Source organism: Salvelinus namaycush, chromosome 41, assembly GCF_016432855.1.
Source record: "Salvelinus namaycush isolate Seneca chromosome 41, SaNama_1.0, whole genome shotgun sequence".
Lineage (NCBI taxonomy): Eukaryota > Metazoa > Chordata > Actinopteri > Salmoniformes > Salmonidae > Salvelinus > Salvelinus namaycush.
The window spans coordinates 7,461,053-7,481,582 of record NC_052347.1 but is presented as its reverse complement, the minus strand read 5'-3'; the positions used below and the strand labels follow the sequence as shown (position 1 = coordinate 7,481,582).

General features: G+C 47.6%; 1 protein-coding gene across 1 annotated transcript in view; it reads left to right on the top strand.

Annotated features, from left to right (window-relative positions):
* LOC120033908 (protein tweety homolog 3-like) overlaps positions 1-20,530 on the top strand; it is a 64,103-nt gene that overhangs the window by 39,440 nt on the left and 4,133 nt on the right. The window contains exons 8-13 of the mRNA XM_038980297.1: positions 2,830-2,885; positions 4,099-4,191; positions 5,168-5,260; positions 10,426-10,562; positions 12,582-12,758; positions 13,381-13,459. Coding sequence (XP_038836225.1) covers positions 2,830-2,885; positions 4,099-4,191; positions 5,168-5,260; positions 10,426-10,562; positions 12,582-12,758; positions 13,381-13,459 — 635 coding nt within the window. The remainder of the gene's footprint in view (positions 1-2,829; positions 2,886-4,098; positions 4,192-5,167; positions 5,261-10,425; positions 10,563-12,581; positions 12,759-13,380; positions 13,460-20,530) is intronic.

The following is a 20,530-nucleotide window of genomic DNA, read 5'->3' as shown; positions in this document are numbered from 1 at the left end:
AGTGGACGTCACAGGCCAGTGTGACATCAGAAATAGGATGCCATGTGTTATGTTGGTGGTGCTGGTGATATTCTCTGTGATTAATACTGGGGACCAGAAGGAGAGCCACTCTGATTCAAACCTCTGCCATGCTGTGCTATGTTTGAGTCACGCACTCCCAAATAGCATTATTTATTAAATTGCATGAGTGTGTGGGTGAGAATACATGTCTCCTCCTCACACCGTCCCAGATTGAGTTCCCTAAAGCAGGATACTTTTCATCCTACTGGCACAGTGTCCCTGACTGTGCTGCTAGCTAACCCATTAGCATTGTTTACGGAGCTCTGAACCGTCACCATCGACCCAGGTTCTGTCCCAAATGGCACCCTATTCCCTATATAGTGCTCTACTACTATTGACCAGGGTGTAGGGTAGGGTGCCATTAGAGACGCAACCCCAATCTCCTCTCCTCACGAGCCCCCGGTCTCCTCTCCTCACGAGCCCCCGGTCTCCTCTCCTCACGAGCCCCCGGTCTCCTCTCCTCACGAGCCCCCGGTCTCCTCTCCTCACGAGCCCCCGGTCTCCTCTCCTCACGAGCCCCCTGTCTCCTCTCCTCTCGAGCCCCCGGTCTCCTCTCCTCTCGAGCCCCCGGTCTCCTCTCCTCTCGAGCCCCCGGTCTCCTCTCCTCTCGAGCCCCCGGTCTCCTCTCCTCTCGAGCCCCCGGTCTCCTCTCCTCTCGAGCCCCCGGTCTCCTCTCCTCACGAGCCCCCGGTCTCCTCACGAGCCCCCGGTCTCCTCACGAGCCCCCGGTCTCCTCTCCTCTCGAGCCCCCGGTCTCCTCTCCTCACGAGCCCCCGGTCTCCTCTCCTCACGAGCCCCCGGTCTCCTCTCCTCACGAGCCCCCGGTCTCCTCTCCTCACGAGCCCCCGGTCTCCTCACGAGCCCCCGGTCTCCTCACGAGCCCCCGGTCTCCTCTCGAGCCCCCGGTCTCCTCACGAGCCCCCGGTCTCCTCTCCTCACGAGCCCCCGGTCTCCTCTCCTCACGAGCCCCCGGTCTCCTCTCCTCACGAGCCCCCGGTCTCCTCTCCTCACGAGCCCCCTGTCTCCTCTCCTCTCGAGCCCCCTGTCTCCTCTCCTCTCGAGCCCCCTGTCTCCTCTCCTCTCGAGCCCCCTGTCTCCTCTCCTCTCGAGCCCCCTGTCTCCTCTCCTCTCGAGCCCCCTGTCTCCTCTCCTCTCGAGCCCCCTGTCTCCTCTCCTCTCGAGCCCCCGGTCTCCTCTCCTCTCGAGCCCCCGGTCTCCTCTCCTCACGAGCCCCCGGTCTCCTCACGAGCCCCCGGTCTCCTCACGAGCCCCCGGTCTCCTCTCCTCACGAGCCCCCGGTCTCCTCTCCTCACGAGCCCCCGGTCTCCTCACGAGCCCCCGGTCTCCTCACGAGCCCCCGGTCTCCTCACGAGCCCCCGGTCTCCTCTCGAGCCCCCTGTCTCCTCTCCTCTCGAGCCCCCGGTCTCCTCTCCTCACGAGCCCCCGGTCTCCTCTCCTCACGAGCCCCCGGTCTCCTCTCCTCACGAGCCCCCGGTCTCCTCTCCTCACGAGCCCCCGGTCTCCTCTCCTCTCGAGCCCCCGGTCTCCTCTCCTCACGAGCCCCCTGTCTCCTCTCCTCACGAGCCCCCTGTCTCCTCTCCTCACGAGCCCCCGGTCTCCTCTCCTCACGAGCCCCCGGTCTCCTCTCCTCACGAGCCCCCGGTCTCCTCTCCTCACGAGCCCCCGGTCTCCTCTCCTCACGAGCCCCCGGTCTCCTCTCCTCACGAGCCCCCGGTCTCCTCTCCTCACGAGCCCCCGGTCTCCTCTCCTCTCGAGCCCCCGGTCTCCTCTCCTCTCGAGCCCCCGGTCTCCTCACGAGCCCCCGGTCTCCTCTCCTCTCGAGCCCCCGGTCTCCTCTCCTCACGAGCCCCCGGTCTCCTCTCCTCACGAGCCCCCGGTCTCCTCACGAGCCCCCGGTCTCCTCTCGAGCCCCCTGTCTCCTCTCCTCTCGAGCCCCCTGTCTCCTCTCCTCTCGAGCCCCCGGTCTCCTCTCCTCTCGAGCCCCCGGTCTCCTCTCCTCACGAGCCCCCGGTCTCCTCTCCTCACGAGCCCCCGGTCTCCTCTCCTCACGAGCCCCCGGTCTCCTCTCCTCACGAGCCCCCGGTCTCCTCTCCTCACGAGCCCCCGGTCTCCTCTCCTCACGAGCCCCCGGTCTCCTCTCCTCACGAGCCCCCGGTCTCCTCTCGAGCCCCCTGTCTCCTCTCCTCTCGAGCCCCCTGTCTCCTCTCCTCTCGAGCCCCGGTCTCCTCTCGAGCCCCCGGTCTCCTCTCCTCACAAGCCCCCAGATAATCGGCAGCCATTGATTACTCTGCAGGCCCTCCTAAAGATCATTATTCACCCTCCTTCAGAAAAGCAACCCCAAAAAATAACCCAATCTCTGTCCATTTCTCTCTGTCTCTGGGGAAGCTGACCTGAGATGATACCACATCACTGTAGGTTATGGGGTTCACCAGCTGACATTCAGTAGACTAGGCACTGCTTCAGGCAGTGGCATATAAAGGCTATGGGATGTCAAGGTCAGGGAATAGAAATACCATCCAGTAAGTCACCATGGTGGTGAATGAAAGCTCCCACATACTGCAGCTTCTAAAGGACCTGCTTTCACAGGGGAAATGGTTGGAGAGAAAACATGATAGCCTCTGTGAGAATGTGTTCATGCAATTCACCGTGTAATAGTCGTGTCACTGTACTACAACTAACTAGACTGAGGTTGTCTGCGGTACTGCTCACATCATCTGATCCAGGCCTGTTGTGTGTGTTTTTCCACAGACATTTTGCAGTACTACATGACATGCAGTGTGGGCCAAACCAACCCATTCCAACAGGTAGGCTACTTCAAACAGACTTTTTACTGGCCATCATATTTTAGCAAAGCGCTTTGATATAGGCCTCACAGACACCAGGGATGTGTTTGTTTTTATAGCATGTTTAGTATTCATATCTTTTTCAGTATACAGTATATGTGTGAATCAGGCTAGCATGTAACTTTGATGCCGGTTATAATTTATCTGATCTAATGAGGCTGAACAGTGAAATGACTCATCTAGCTAATGCGTCTCACCACATACATACTGTATAATGTATGCACATATCTTCTCTCTGATCTATGACCTCTGCGTGTAAATGAGGCGATCCCATTGGACGAAAGGAAGGGAGATGATGATCATATGCAGCCTTTCTAGATTCCTCTGTGGACTGCCGTCTCAGATTAACATTTCAAACCAACGCCTCGGACCCAGCGGGCGAAGTTGGTGGAAATGACGTCATTAGTACCTGTTCAGGCTGAAAATACAGTCTCAGTAAGAGGAGTAAGACTAGTCAACAACCGCTACTTCAGAGGGAAAATATTGTCTTTTCACTTAGACTTTGTAGCTTTTTTATTGGCTAATTAAAGTGTCGCAAAACGTAAATCTAAGCGAAAAAACATATCTCCCAGAAAAGCTTTTTGTTCAAAGAATACTGGTCAAGGCTGCAAGACTGTTTTTTTGGGGGGGCCTCAAAAGCATATTATGACGTACACTCACTGTACCAGTCCAACTAGAGAGGAGCAGTCTTGCTGGGAGAGACAGAACAGAGTGCACACCCCCTGTGTCTTTCATCTTTTAGGCCAAATGTCAGCTTTTCCTGGAGGTTTAAATGTAGAACTGCGAAACGGCCACTAAGGCCATTGCCAGTGTCAAATATTAACGTGATTTGAAGACCCTACCATAAGACCCTATCTGTGACTTGCTTTTAATGGACTGTAGTATTTCTTTCCTCTTCTCAGTGCAGCACAAGCCCAGGCTAGCTATCACAGGTACATCTGTTAAGAAAAAGGGTTGATGTATAATATATCTCACAGGTACAAGGTGTCAATGTGCCGACATTGAGTTGAGTGTAGAGGGACGTATTTGACCATCAGAAAGGACTAGAGTTCGCTAGCAGGTTGGGTTTTTCTGTGTTCTGGTCAGGAGGTTTCTCACCAAGACATTGAACAAGTAGCGCAGTTCTCAGTGCCATGTCTGATACAGGCGGTTGTGTTTTCCTCTTGTGTTGTAGAAGTTGTCCGGGAGCCACAAAGCCTTAGTGGAGATGCAGGACGACGTGTCTGAGCTGCTCCGCTCGGCCACCAGAGAGTATCCCCAAACTAAGGTGAGCGCCCTGACTCCTGAGATCCATCGCATTACTTCCTGCTGTGAACGCCACCTGCCAGAGTACTGATACTACTGTATACCTGCTGGCTCAGTCACGCCACACAAACACACCCTGCCTTTCCCCCTGCTCTGAATACACCGGCTGTACTATTGTAGCAATTCTAAGGGTTGAACAGTCCACTGAATGGAACCAATGGACCAAGAGGCAGAGAGAGGGAGGAGACGAGTGCACCTGGCCACAAAAGTCTGCTGGCACTTCACCTTTGCGTTATGCTCATGTTACTTTCACTGGCGTCCTCTGTACAGCCCTGTGTTGTATTGTCCAGCGCTGAGCTTTCCGCTGTGTGCACAGAGCAACAAATGAGGCCTGACATTTGGGACGTGTTGGAAAATCGAGAGAGGCAGGCAGGCCTGCTTCAGTGGCACAGTGAAGAGAGAAAATGCTGAGTTCATGGAAACATTTCACGTTCTGTTGGGCTACCAGAGATGTAGAACTCCATCAACACTCATCAGCCCTCGTGTCCCATTTAGTCATTGAAAATAGACCTCTGGACAGACGCTGTTCTCTGCCTGCCGTTACAGCCCATAGGAGAATCCGGACGTGGTTTGTTATTACACCTCGTGCAGACAGACGGCGGTATAGCCTTAGTTTGACGTTTCAGAGGAAGTACCTTCATTTCAATGGAATGTGGTGCGCACCATTAAAACCCTGGAGTCTGTCTGCACGAGGCATCAGGGTTGCTGACTCTGTTCTGGTTTGGGAGTTTTCTCAAAGTTTCGCCGACTCTCTACTTTTGTTGACATCATACCAACCTCCTTTACTAGTTTAAGTAGGACACCAAATTTAAGTACTGCCAGTATCTCTCTCATACACTCACACGCACACTGAGACAGTGGTCTGGCCTAATTTGCTGTGTTAAATGTCGACCCGGCCCTGTTTTTAAAGCGTTTGTGTGTTTGTGTGTGTCTTGCAGGGGAATCTAGAGCAGATCCAGGGGGTGCTGAACACCACAGAGATCGGCCTGCATCAGCTCACTGCCCTGGTGGACTGCCGAAGCCTGCACATGGTGAGCTGCCTTCCTGCCTGGGACACCAGGGGGACCATGGCTAACATCCTTACTCCACGGGGGATGTCGTATGGTCTCTGTGTTGCGTGGTCACGGTCTACATGTGTACATATCCCTCTCTGGGATGTGGTGTTTAGCGTGTACGGTGCATTCGGTGCATGTCCAGTCCGATGATGTTTGCAGATGTGTGCGCAAGCTGTGTCTAAACGGTCCATTGAGTCGTTGCGTGACCCGCAGTTGGCTTCCCCTCTGCCTGTGTGATGGAGAGGACCACGTTCACGGTTCACACTCCTGTGCACGTGCATCTGTGCTCCGCTGAGCTCAACTCTGCTCCACTGCTCTTGGTTCAACCCTGTATTCAGACCTGCTCCTCTCTGCCTGCAGTGCATCCTCCGCCCTGGGCTGAGCTGCATATCTCTCTGATCTGTAGTAGCAGCCCTCCCTGACAGCTCTTCACGTCCTCCCCTATTAACCCCTATGTGGCCGGTGCCCACTGTCACACTGTCAGAACCCTGCCTGGGTCTCACTGTTCCTACTGTCACTTCCACTCTCATCCCCACCACTCACAGCCCTCACAGCGGAGGGCAGGAGAACCTGAGCCAATCAAGTAGTAGCCCAGGAGCTTACATTCGGCCTAAACCAGGACCACTTTCAGTAGCAGATAGAAATGTCATGACGTGAATAGAGCTGACGTGGTTTGTTCTTCTACAGAGAGGGATGTTTGTTCTGCATCGTATATTTCTTTCTGAACATTGTGCTGAGCATGACCCAGGAGGATGGTGTAACGCGCCTGCCACTACATCACATGTAATCATGCTGTACCTAGAGGGAACAACCAAGACGTCTCTCAGTGCAAATGCAGGAAGCAGAAGCGGCCGTCATGAAATGTTTTCTTTAAAAGCTGGACAATATTATTCCCAACTTACTCTACTTTTGTCATGTTGAATAGCGCTCGCGGGTATTGCAAATGTTGTCGAGCTACTTCCTCTCGATAATGACTGTAATTTGCTTGGCTCTGAAGCAAGGCGCTGGAAAAGCACCGTCTTGGCCTGCTTTCACTCCTCCACGCGATGCATCATTAAATAGTCATGTCTAACCTCCCTCCCCCAGCTTGTGTAGCATGTGTGTCAGATAGGGCGCTGTGTACAGTAACCCTGTGTAGCTGACAGGCAAAATGTAGCATCTGTTTGGTAGGTTAGTTGTGTTTCTATGAAGTGATGTGAACCTCTAGCCTGTGCACTAGTTGTCATAGATACATGTATATGACATGGCAACCAGACGGTAGTGATGGAAGGAAAGTTCCATGCAGTTACATAACGGGTTATTATTTTTGAAGGTATACCTCATAGTTTTGACAATATCGCAGTATTATTTTTGCGCTAGTTGGCTGTACCTGCACCAAAACTCCACTATTTGTTCTCCATCTTCTTTTTAAATAGGGAGCCCATTTTATTTTCAGCACTTTTATTTCCGTGACTGATCAAACCTCATTTTCTCATGGCTCCGACTTGTCCCTCTGCAGCAGCAGTATTTTTGAATGATCGACTCGCAATAAAGTCACAGTGTGGAACCGCAGTACATATTAGAATTGTGAGAATCGCAATACATATCGTATTGGCACCTAAGTAACGCCCTACTAGACAGTGGAGCAGACAGATCTGTGACCATGTTAGTGGTATTGTATCCAGGCATTGCAAAACGTCACATTTGCTCATGCACAATTGCATCACTGTCCTGTCATACGGGCCTACTGTATATGTATGTATGTACAGTTGAAGTCGGAAGTTTACATATACCTTAGCCAAGTACATTTCAACTAATTTTTTCACAGTTCCTGACATGGCGTCATGAGGAAGGAAAATAATGTGGATATATTGAAGCAACATCTCAAGACATCAGTCAGGAAGTTAAAGCTTGGTCACAAATGGGTCTTCCAAATGGACAATGACACCAAGCATACTTCCAAAGTTGTGGCAAAATGGCTTAAAGACAACAAAGTCAAGGTATTGGAGTGGCCATCACAAAGCCCTGACCTCAATCCTATCGAAAATGTGTGGGCAGAACTGAAAAAGCATGTGCGAGCAAGGAGGCTTACAAACCTGACTCAGTTACACCAGCTCTGTCAGGAGGAATGGGCCAATATTTACCCAACTTATTGTGGAAGGCTACCTGAAACGTTTGCCCCATGTTAAACAATTTAAAGGCAATGCTACCAAATACTAATTGACTGTATGTAAACGTCTGACCCACTGGAAATGTGATGAAAGAAATAAAAGCTGAAAGAAATAATTCTCTCTACTATTATTCTGACATTTCACATTCTTAAAATAAAGTGGTGATCCTAACTGACCTACAACAGGGAATTTTCACTTGGATTAAATGTCAGGAGTTGTGAAAAACTGAGTTTAAATGTATTTGGCTAAGGTGTATGTATGTAAACTTCCGGCTTCAACTGGTATGTATGTATGTACAGTGAAGGAAAAAAGTATTTGATCCCCTGCTGATTTTGTACGTTTGCCCACTGACAAAGAAATGATCAGTCTGTAATTTTAATGGTAGGTTTATTTGAACAGTGAGAGGAAAGTGAATAACAACAAAATCCAGAAAAACCCATGTCAAAAATGTTATACATTTATTTGCATTTTAATGAAGGAAATAAGTATTTGACCCCCTCTCAATCAGAAAGATTTCTGGCTCCCAGGTGTCTTTTATACAGGTAACGAGCTGAGATTAGGAGCACACTCTTAAAGGGAGTGCTCCTAATCTCAGTTTGTTACCTGTATAAAAGACACCTGTCCACAGAAGCAATCAAATAATCAGATTCCAAACTCTCCACCATGGCCAAGACCACTCCAAGGATGTCAGGGACAAGATTGTAGACCTACACAAGGCTGGAATAGGCTACAAGACCATCGCCAAGCAGCTTGGTGAGAAGGTGACAACAGTTGGTGCGATTATTCGCAAATGGAAGAAACACAAAAGAACTGTCAATCTCCCTCGGCCTGGGGCTCCATGCAAGATCTCACCTCGTGGAGTTGCAATGATCATGAGGACGGTGAGGAATCAGCCCAGAACTACACGGGAGGATCTTGTCAATGATCTCAAGGCAGCTGGGACCATAGTCACCAAGAAAACAATTGGTAACACACTACGCCGTGAAGGACTGAAATCCTGCAGCGCCCGCAAGGTCCCTGCTCAAGAAAGCACATATACATGCCCGTCTGAAGTTTGCCAATGAACATCTGAATGATTCAGACGACAACTGGGTGAAAGTGTTGTGGTCAGATGAGACCAAAATGGAGCTCTTTGGCATCAACTCAACTCGCCGTGTTTGGAGGAGGAGGAATGCTGCCTATGACCCCAAGAACACCATCCCCACCGTCAAACATGGAGGTGGAAACATTATGCTTTGGGGGTGTTTTTCTGCTAAGGGCACAGGACAACTTCACCGCATCAAAGGGACGATGGACGGGGCCATGTACCGTCAAATCTTGGGTGCGAACCTCCTTCCCTCAGCCAGGGCATTGAAAATGGGTCGTGGATGGGTATTCCAGCATGACAATGACCCAAAACACACGGCCAAGGCAACAAAGGAGTGGCTCAAGAAGAAGCACATTAAGGTCCTGGAGTGGCCTAGCCAGTCTCCAGACCTTAATCCCATAGAAAATCTGTGGAGGGAGCTGAAGGTTCGAGTTGCCAAACATCTGTCTCGAAACCTTAATGACTTGGAGAAGATCTGCAAAGAGGAGTGGGACAAAATCCCTCCTGAGATGTGTGCAAACCTGTTGGCCAACTACAAGAAACGTCTGACCTCTGTGATTGCCAACAAGGGTTTTGCCACCAAGTACTAAGTCATGTTTTGCAGAGGGGTCAAATACTTATTTCCTTCATTAAAATGCAAATAAATTTATAACATTTTTGACATGCGTTTTTCTGGATTTTGTTGTTATTCACTTTCCTCTCACTGTTCAAATAAACCTACCATTAAAATTATAGACTGATCATTTCTTTGTCAGTGGGCAAACGTACAAAACCAGCAGGGGATCAAATACTTTTTTCCCTCACTGTATGTATGTATGTATGTATGACATCTACTAATGATCTAACGTCATGCACCATCACATAATTGAAGAGACTGATGCACTGTACCACCCTGTGCATACTGTGATCATAAATAATGTCAGGTACCATTATAAATTACTTGTCTGTTGCTGTGTTGTGTTCCATGACTATGTCCAGGCTATAACAGGGTTGTGTTATTAACTGTGTTGCTGTGTTGTGTTCCAGGACTATGGCCAGGCTATAACAGGGTTGTGTTCCAGGACTATGGCCAGGCTATAACAGGGTTGTGTTCCAGGACTATGTCCAGGCTATAACAGGGTTGTGTTCCAGGACTATGTCCAGGCTATAACAGGGTTGTGTTCCAGGACTATAACAGGGTTGTGTTCCAGGACTATGTCCAGGCTATAACAGGGTTGTGTTCCAGGACTATGTCCAGGCTATAACAGGGTTGTGTTCCAGGACTATAACAGGGTTGTGTTCCAGGACTATGTCCAGGCTATAACAGGGTTGTGTTCCAGGACTATGTCCAGGCTATAACAGGGTTGTGTTCCAGGACTATGTCCAGGCTATAACAGGGTTGTGTTCCAGGACTATGTCCAGGCTCTAACAGGGTTGTGTTCCAGGACTATGTCCAGGCTCTAACAGGGTGGTGTTCCAGGACTATAACAGGGTTGTGTTCCAGGACTATGTCCAGGCTCTAACAGGGTTGTGTTCCAGGACTATGTCCAGGCTCTAACAGGGTTGTGTTCCAGGACTATAACAGGGTTGTGTTCCAGGACTATGTCCAGGCTCTAACAGGGTTGTGTTCCAGGACTATGTCCAGGCTATAACAGGGTTGTGTTCCAGGACTATGTCCAGGCTCTAACAGGGTTGTGTTCCAGGACTATGTCCAGGCTCTAACAGGGTGGTGTTCCAGGACTATAACAGGGTTGTGTTCCAGGACTATGTCCAGGCTCTAACAGGGTTGTGTTCCAGGACTATGTCCAGGCTCTAACAGGGTTGTGTTCCAGGACTATGTCCAGGCTCTAACAGGGTGGTGTTATGTTGTGTTCCAGGACTATGTCCAGGCTCTAACAGGGTGGTGTTATGTTGTTGTGTTCCAGGACTATGTCCAGGCTCTAACAGGGTGGTGTTATGTTGGACTGGAGGGCCTGATCTACCTGGTGTTCTTCTCCTTCGTCACGGCTCTCATGTTCAGCGCCATCGTCTGCAGCCTACCTCACACCTGGAACAACAAGAGGTCAGAACCCATCTCCCATACACACCACTATTTTCCAATACCACATACAGTCCAATTGGACCTAAATGCTATTTCTGTTTCTATGTTAGTGCTCCATGTCTATGAGGAAAATGGTTCAGAAAATAAACGATGTTTTAAGTATTTCAGGGTTTGAGAAACCTGTTAGAATTGCTTCCAATAGAACTCATACATTAGTTAATAGAGCTTTTGCCTGAACCACGGACTGTAGCCTCTTGAGTCCCATTTTTACATTACATGGAAAGGACTCAAATGATTTGCCTGTAGACAGACAGAGACAATAAGATTATAGAATTGAATCTGTTTTTTTCCTGAAGAGTTTCTAAACCCCTGACTAAATGTGTTAGCTGCTTTAAGTCTTCCGTTGCTGGTGTGTAGAACACTGGCAGTGTGTTCCATCGGACCTGGCCAGGAGGGCCCATCTGCTTCCCCAAATATATCACTTCCTGTTATCCCCCTCTCCCTAATCGTGCAAAGCTTTGCCTAAATCTATTGCAACCATTGCATGGAGTGGTGTAATTTTGGAGGTTGACGACGTACTTTATGAAATCCATCTGATTTCCCTCCGCTGGGCGACCCTATCAGCAGCAGATGGAGAGGATTAATCATAATGCCTTGTAAGAGAGATGAGTTAGCTGTCCCAGGCCACGCCTCCAGTTTAACTCCACTATGTAATTAGCAGAGTTCTGAGGAGACTGGTGGATATGTTATGTCCTGCAGTTTGATCTCAGCTCGCTGTTCCTGTTATACAGCAAAGGGTTTTGTATAGGAATGCATCTTCTAAATGACATACAGTTGTTTGAGTAATAACTCGTTGTTGTAATGACGCATGTAGTTCTTAATAACCCGCCATTAAGCTTTACTGCTTTTAGTGCCATAAGCCATTCCATTGATATGTTTTATATATGAACACGGTAATGTTGGAAATTAGTTACCCCCCCCCCCCACTACACACTCTGTCTTCGTAATGTTCTGTATGGGTGAATGCGTGCTGATCTGAATGGGATGATGTCATTAATTAGCTGTGTGGAGGAGAACGCTGTGGGTGGTGTGTTGAACACTAGAGGGAGACAAGCTCCACCATGTCATCATCATCATCAGCAGCGCTGTTCACTGCAGTGCCGCAAAGGCTATTTTTGTCTTCTTTTGTTGTCCATGTTTTATACCTTGACCATTGTGCTACAGGGGGAAATGTCTTTGTTTTTTGGAAATGTGACAATGTGGGCTTTCAGTGGTGCCCTTGCGCAAGTTACTATCACAGCTCCTGTTTGGACAGAAATGGCAAAGTAAACCAATCCGTACTGTAGCAGATCAATCTGTAATATTTGTGTGGAAACTGAATACATGTTTAGTGGAGCGTGGTTTTATACCTTAAGCTCAGTGGGGATTTGCTGCTTTCCCTTTTTCAAAGAGAAGACATCTTTCGTCTCCCCTTGGGCAGTGAAGAAATTGACTAGAAACGTGGCCGAGGATGAATGCAAAACGTGACTGTGAATGTGCCTGTTTTTGTGCCGCTGCTGCTCTCCCCATCAGTGGGAGAGGGCTCCACCTTGTGGCCGTTTGTCACTCTGCAGGATTGTAGTCAATTCCATTTCAAAATAAACTGTCATTCCAATGTTTGTCCCCCACGATGAAATTGAGAATGGTACTGTGGATGTGTCCTTGTACGTTCGTCACTTGGGTGAATGATGGATCTTTCCATAGAGATCCAACATTTACAAAATTACACTGATTTGCCCAAGGCATGAGCTATAGTAATTAACTGAAATGTGTCACATGTAGTATCTCATTTGGTCGAAGCAGGGGGCGCTGCATCCTTCTTAGGGTATGACATGTTTTCTGTTGCCTTTTCCTCAATGATTTTCTATGAGAAAATGTGGAAGTCGGATTGGAATTTCTGTTTTCTTCCTGAATTGAAACGGAATTGACTCCAACCCTGGTAGTATGTGTCCTGGTGGATGTGTGACTCAGCAGTGTCTCTCTCTCTCTCTGTCTCTATAGGAACGAGGCGGACAGCGAGGAGGAGTCCGTGGCCCACGGAGGCAGACTGCAGAACCACGACAACCTGTACCGCGTCCACATGCCCAGCCTGTACAGCTGTGGCAGCAGCTACGGCAGCGAGACCAGCATCCCTGCTGCAGCACACACCGTCAGCAACGCCCCCGTCACAGAGTACATGTGAGTACAGTAACACCAGTCCCGTGGAACACTCGTCTCAAAGAGAATCACTGGGGAACAGTGGGTGCACTTCCCCTCCACTTTCTCAGTGTTGAAAGGTTCAAAGCAGGCTGTGGTGGTGAGGATTGAGGAATGTGAGATACCATGTGACCCAGGGCTGTACTAGCACAGCCTCCACGTTTTAGGGCACCGCTGAGAAAGAGGAGCTGTGCTCTGCTCTCCCATAGAGTGTCACATTCTGGCGGCCACGAGCGATGCAGCTGTTGCTCTCCAGCTGTGGCCCTTTGAAACCCAACAGCCTTATGAATGGACCTCTTAGGATTTGGAATGGGGGCTGGGGGAGGGGATTTGGTGGTACTCTGGTTTTGCTGGATTGTACAGTACAGTACAGCCATGGATGTTCTGTGGGGTTCTGTGTCTGTGGTGCCTGTAGGGGTTTAAATGGTATCATGAACTATTTGTATATGTGGATGTATGTGCTTCTGTGGCATGGGAAGTATATTTTGAGGGTCAGCAAGTCATGTATGTGTTTCTGTGTGTGTGTGCGCACGCAGGTTCTGCAGCTGTAGTTCCATCCCTGCCTGTGTTTAACCTTGGAGTGTGTGTTTGTTCTGTTACACAGGACCCAGAATGCCAATGCCTTCCAGAACCCGCGGTGTGAGAACACCCCACTGATAGAGAGAGAGTCCCCTCCTCCCTCGGTAAGTGTCCCAATGTCTACGTTATTCACTGATGGACAGAACACCTCCACTGACTGGGTCATTTGGTAGCCGTTATGTAGGACACGATAATGAAAGATCTTTCCGATGAGATCTTGTTTTAAAGTAAACAGTCTGCCAACGGGGCCTGGTTTTGGAAATGTCTCAGAGTAGTCGGTGTTTTGTTTTTGCCTCTTATTTTGACATATTCAAGTGCGTTTGGTTCACAGCAAGCGCTAGAGTCAACATGACGATCCTAGCTACCAGTCTCCACAGGTTGTGTGTTGTAAATCAACCTGGTTCCCTCAGTCCCTGGTCCTCCCTGGCTGGTTGCCCTCCTGTCCTGGAGGTTGAGCCCCTCCTTGGTCAGTGTGTCTGCTTGGGCCTAGACTCTGCACTGTGCATCTTCTCTATACTGTCTTGTCGCTGTTGTTTTCTTTCCTGCAAACCCACACAGTTGTATTTGACTGCCGGCATGGACAGTTACAGCCGCAGCAGCTGGCAGTTAAAACCCTCGGCAAGTGAGAGATCGTTTTGGTAACCTCCTCCGCTATGCTAACAGGTACAGACAATGGCCCCCCCACCCGCCCACCCACCTTCACTTACTGGCCTGTGTTCCCCCCAAACCAAGTCTACTCCCCCCCCAAACCAAGTCTACTCCCCCCCCCCAAACCAAGTCTACTCCCCCCCAACCACCCACGCCCTATCCAGAGTTACCTGCCACCCCACTGCCCTCCTGTGTTTTGCTAGTGTAACACCTCACCTAACGCGTGTCCCCTGACTGTGGCCTTGGGCAGCATGCCTTCCTATCCCCCAGCACTGCAGCTGTTTTAGGTGGTACACGTCACGTTCTTGTCCTGCCTCCAGGCCCACTATGGCCTTTCTTTCATGAACATTGAAGCCTACGTCCGACAGAAAACGACATTCACGTAACTGCGTTGCAGTCTGCCGAGCCCTTCAGACTGTTGCATTCCCCTTTCCACCTGAAACAGAGAGGGTCTGGAAAGGAGTGGACACTATGAATGACATCTGAGTGGACTTTTTTAGGGATGGACGGTTTTGAAAAATGAACGAGTTAATTACTATAGAAGAGAACAACTGTATCCAGTTTGTTGCCAGGAGATTCCCCTGGTCCAGGACTTGTACTGGTTCATTCTGGAAGTCTTGAGTTCTTCTGTGAGCCAGAACATCTTTCTGCTATTGTCAGGTTGTGCCACCTATGTCTCCGTGTCTCTCCTGGCCTTCAGAGCTCATAGATGTACACTATAAAGGGTAGAATGGCTCCTGAGTGTGGAGTGGGATGATCTCCACCTCACTTTACCTCTAAGTCTAAGAGACTCCCATTGAAAGTCATGATGATCTGGCAAGGCCACTTTTCAGTACATCCGTGTGCAGGATATAATGTCTGGTTATATCCAGTTGGCCAAGCATGGCGCTGGCAACGCTGATGATCCTGGGTGCACGCATGACTGCAAGTCGCTTTGGTTAAAAGCTGAATGGCATGTATATTATATAGGAGCTATAGGCAAGTGGAATAAGTCCTGTTAGTTCTGTAAACCTGTCACATCCTTTCACAGAGTATGTACTGCAAGTGCACCTGGTTTTGTGTCTGCTCCTTCCTTTGCAGTAAATACATTGTAATGTACACAGATGTGACAACCCAAATCTAGTGTGGTTTATTATCTCTAAGTACAGTATGATAAGCCCTTACTTTTACATGTAGAAACATACTATATACACACTGGATAGATGGATGGATAGATACGGTAGATAGATATGGTAGGTAGATAGATATGGTAGGTAGATAGATACGGTAGGTAGATAGATAGATACGGTAGGTAGATAGATACGGTAGATAGATACGGTAGGTAGGTAGGTAGGTAGGTAGGTAGGTAGGTACGGTTGATACGGTAGGTTGGTTGATACGGTAGGTTGGTTGATACGGTAGGTTGGTTGATACGGTAGGTTGGTAGATACGGTAGGTTGGTAGATACGGTAGGTTGGTAGATACGGTAGGTTGGTAGATACGGTAGGTTGGTAGATACGGTAGGTTGGTAGATACGGTAGGTTGGTAGATACGGTAGGTTGGTAGATACGGTAGGTTGGTAGATACGGTAGGTTGGTAGATACGGTAGGTTGGTAGATACGGTAGGTTGGTAGATACGGTAGGTTGGTAGATACGGTAGGTTGGTAGATACGGTAGATATGTAGGTAGATACGGTAGATATGTAGGTAGATACGGTAGATATGTAGGTAGATACGGTAGATATGTAGGTAGATACGGTAGATATGTAGGTAGATACGGTAGATATGTAGGTAGATATGGTAGATATGTAGGTAGATACGGTAGATATGTAGGTAGATACGGTAGATATGTAGGTAGATACGGTAGATATGTAGGTAGATACGCTAGGTAGGTAGGTAGATAGATAGATACGGTAGGTAGGTAGGTAGGTAGATACGGTAGGTAGATATGTAGGTAGATACGGTAGATATGTAGGTAGATACGGTAGATATGTAGGTAGATACGGTAGATATGTAGGTAGATACGCTAGGTAGGTAGGTAGATAGATAGATACGGTAGGTAGGTAGGTAGGTAGATACGGTAGGTAGGTAGGTAGGTAGGTACGGTAGGTAGGTAGATATGCTAGGTAGGTAGGTAGATATGCTAGGTAGGTAGGTAGATATGCTAGGTAGGTAGGTAGATACGCTAGGTAGGTAGATATGCTAGGTAGGTAGGTAGATACGCTAGGTAGATAGATATGGTAGGTAGGTAGGTAGATATGGTAGGTAGGTAGGTAGATACGGTAGGTAGGTAGGTAGATACGGTAGGTAGGTAGGTAGATACGGTAGGCAGGTAGATACGGTAGGCAGGTAGATATGGTAGGTAGGTAGATACGGTAGATATGTAGGTAGATATGGTAGATATGTAGGTAGATACGGTAGATATGTAGGTAGATATGGTAGATATGTAGGTAGATACGGTAGATAGGTAGATACGCTAGGTAGGTAGGTAGGTAGATACGCTAGGTAGGTAGGTAGGTAGATACGCTAGGTAGGTAGGTAGGTAGATACGCTAGGTAGATACGCTAGGTAGGTAGGTAGGTAGATACGCTAGGTAGGTAGGTAGATACGCTAGGTAGGTAGGTTGGTAGATACGGTAGGTTGGTAGATACGGTAGGTTGGTAGATACGGTAGGTTGGTAGATACGGTAGGTTGGTAGATACGGTAGATATGTAGGTAGATACGGTAGATATGTAGGTAGATACGGTAGATATGTAGGTAGATATGGTAGATATGTAGGTAGATACGGTAGATATGTAGGTAGATATGGTAGATATGTAGGTAGATATGGTAGATATGTAGGTAGATACGGTAGATAGGTAGATACGCTAGGTAGGTAGGTAGATACGCTAGGTAGGTAGGTTGGTAGATACGGTAGGTTGGTAGATACGGTAGGTTGGTAGATACGGTAGGTTGGTAGATACGGTAGGTTGGTAGATACGGTAGATATGTAGGTAGATACGGTAGATATGTAGGTAGATACGGTAGATATGTAGGTAGATACGCTAGGTAGGTAGGTAGATACGCTAGGTAGGTAGGTAGATAGATATGGTAGGTAGGTAGGTAGGTAGATACGGTAGGTAGGTAGGTAGGTAGATACGGTAGGTAGGTAGGTAGATACGGTAGCAGGTAGATACGGTAGGTAGGTAGATATGCTAGGTAGGTAGGTAGATACGGTAGGTAGGTAGATATGCTAGGTAGGTAGGTAGATACGCTAGGTAGGTAGATATGCTAGGTAGGTAGGTAGATACGCTAGGTAGATAGATATGGTAGGTAGGTAGGTAGATATGGTAGGTAGGTAGGTAGATACGGTAGGTAGGTAGGTAGGTAGATACGGTAGGTAGGTAGGTAGATACGGTAGGCAGGTAGATACGGTAGGCAGGTAGATATGGTAGGTAGGTAGATACGGTAGATATGTAGGTAGATATGGTAGATATGTAGGTAGATACGGTAGATATGTAGGTAGATATGGTAGATATGTAGGTAGATACGGTAGATAGGTAGATACGCTAGGTAGGTAGGTAGATACGCTAGGTAGGTAGGTAGATACGCTAGGTAGGTAGGTAGATAGATAGGTAGATACGGTAGGTAGGTAGGTAGATACGGTAGCAGGTAGATACGGTAGGTAGGTAGATATGCTAGGTAGGTAGGTAGATATGCTAGGTAGGTAGGTAGATACGGTAGGTAGGTAGATATGCTAGGTAGGTAGGTAGATATGCTAGGTAGGTAGGTAGATACGCTAGGTAGGTAGGTAGATACGGTAGGTAGATAGATATGGTAGGTAGGTAGGTAGATACGCTAGGTAGGTAGGTAGATACGGTAGGTAGGTAGATACGCTAGGAAGGTAGGTAGATACGGTAGGTAGGTAGATATGCTAGGTAGGTAGATACGGTATGTAGATAGATAGATACGGTATGTAGGTAGATACGGTATGTAGGTAGATACGGTAGGTAGATAGATACGGTAGGTAGATATGCTAGGTAGGTAGGTAGATATGCTAGGTAGGTAGGTAGGTAGATATGCTAGGTAGGTAGGTAGGTAGATATGCTAGGTAGGTAGATATGCTAGGTAGATATGCTAGGTAGATATGCTAGGTAGGTAGATATGCTAGGTAGGTAGATACGGTAGGTTGGTAGATACGGTAGGTTGGTAGATACGGTAGGTTGGTAGATACGGTAGGTTGGTAGATACGGTAGGTTGGTAGATACGGTAGGTTGGTAGATACGGTAGGTTGGTAGATACGGTAGATATGTAGGTAGATACGGTAGATATGTAGGTAGATACGGTAGATATGTAGGTAGATACGGTAGATATGTAGGTAGATATGGTAGATATGTAGGTAGATACGGTAGATATGTAGGTAGATATGGTAGATATGTAGGTAGATACGGTAGATATGTAGGTAGATACGCTAGGTAGGTAGGTAGATACGGTAGGTAGGTAGGTAGATACGGTAGGTAGATAGATATGGTAGGTAGGTAGGTAGATACGGTAGGTAGGTAGGTAGATACGGTAGCAGGTAGATACGGTAGGTAGGTAGATATGCTAGGTAGGTAGGTAGATATGCTAGGTAGGTAGGTAGGTAGATACGCTAGGTAGGTAGGTAGATACGGTAGGTAGATAGATATGGTAGGTAGGTAGGTAGGTAGATACGGTAGGTAGGTAGGTAGATACGGTAGGCAGGTAGATACGGTAGGCAGGTAGATACGGTAGGTAGGTAGATACGGTAGGTAGGTAGATACGCTAGGAAGGTAGGTAGATACGGTAGGTAGGTAGATATGCTAGGTAGGTAGATACGGTATGTAGGTAGATAGATACGGTATGTAGGTAGATACGGTATGTAGGTAGATACGGTAGGTAGATAGATACGGTAGGTAGATATGCTAGGTAGGTAGGTAGGTAGATATGCTAGGTAGGTAGGTAGATATGCTAGGTAGGTAGGTAGGTAGATATGCTAGGTAGGTAGGTAGGTAGATATGCTAGGTAGGTAGATATGCTAGGTAGGTAGATATGCTAGGTAGATATGCTAGGTAGGTAGATATGCTAGGTAGGTAGATATGCTAGGTAGGTAGATATGCTAGGTAGGTAGATACGGTATGTAGGTAGGTACGATGGGTGGATACAATGGATGGATACGATGGGTAGACATGGTACATAGGATACGGTAGATAAATACAGTAGATAGGATACGATGATGGATATGGTAGATACGATGGGTAGATAGATACGGTAGATAGATACTGTAGGTAAATACGGTAGATAGATACGGTAGATAGATACGGTAGATAGATACGGTAGATAGGTACAGTTGAAGTGGGAAGTTTACATACACTTAGGTTGGAGTCATTAAAACTCGTTTTTCAACCACTCCACAAATTTCTTGTTAACAAACTATTGTTTTGGCAAGTTGGTTAGGACATCTACTTTGTGCATGACACAAGTAATTTTTCCAACAATTGTTTACAGACAGATTATTTCATTTATAATTCACTGTATCACAATTCCAGTGGGTCAGAAGTTTACATACACTAAGTTGACTGTGCCTTTAAACAGCTTGGAAGATTCCAGAAAATTATGCCATGGCTTTAGAAGCTTCTGATAGTCTAATTGACGTCATTTGAGTCAATTGGAGGTGTACCTGTGGATGTATTTCAAGGCCTACCTTCAAACTCAGTGCCTCTTTCCTTGACATCATGGGAAAATCAAAAGAAATCAGCCAAGACTTCAGAAAAAAAATTGTAGACCTTCACAAGTCTGGTTCATCTTTGGGAGCAATTTCCAAACACCTGAAGGTACCACGTTCATCTGTATAAACAATAGTATGCAAGTATAAACACCATGGGACCACGCAGCCGTCATACCGCTCAGGAAGAAGAAGCGTTCTGTCTCCTAGAGATGAACGTACTTTGGTGCAAAAAGTGCAAATCAATCCCAGAACAACAGCAAAGGACCTTGTGAAGATGCTGGAGGAAACAGGTACAAAAGTATCTATATCCACAGAAAAACAAGTCCTAGATCGGCATAACCTGAAAGGCTGCTCAGCAAGGAAGAAGCCACTGCTCAAAAACCTATAGAATCTACCACTAGTATCTACCTACTGTATCTACCTACTGTATCTACCACTAGTATCTACCTACTGTATCTACCTACTGTATCTACCTACTGTATCTACCACTAGTATCTACCACTAGTATCTACCACTAGTATCTACCACTAGTATCTACCACTAGTATCTACCTACTGTATCTACCACTAGTGTCTACCACTAGTGTCTACCACTAGTGTCTACCTATAGTGTCTACCTATAGTGTCTACCTACTGTATCTACCTATAGTATATAGGTAGATACTGTAGGTAGGTACTGTAGGTAGATTTCTGATCTCACACACAGACCGTTCAGAGCCAAATCTGAGGTTAGGGGAATCTGAGATATTCTGTACATATTGCTGATCCTAGGTGTCCACAATAGGCTGTCCAAATGACTCCCCGGGTGACATTCCCACAATGCAA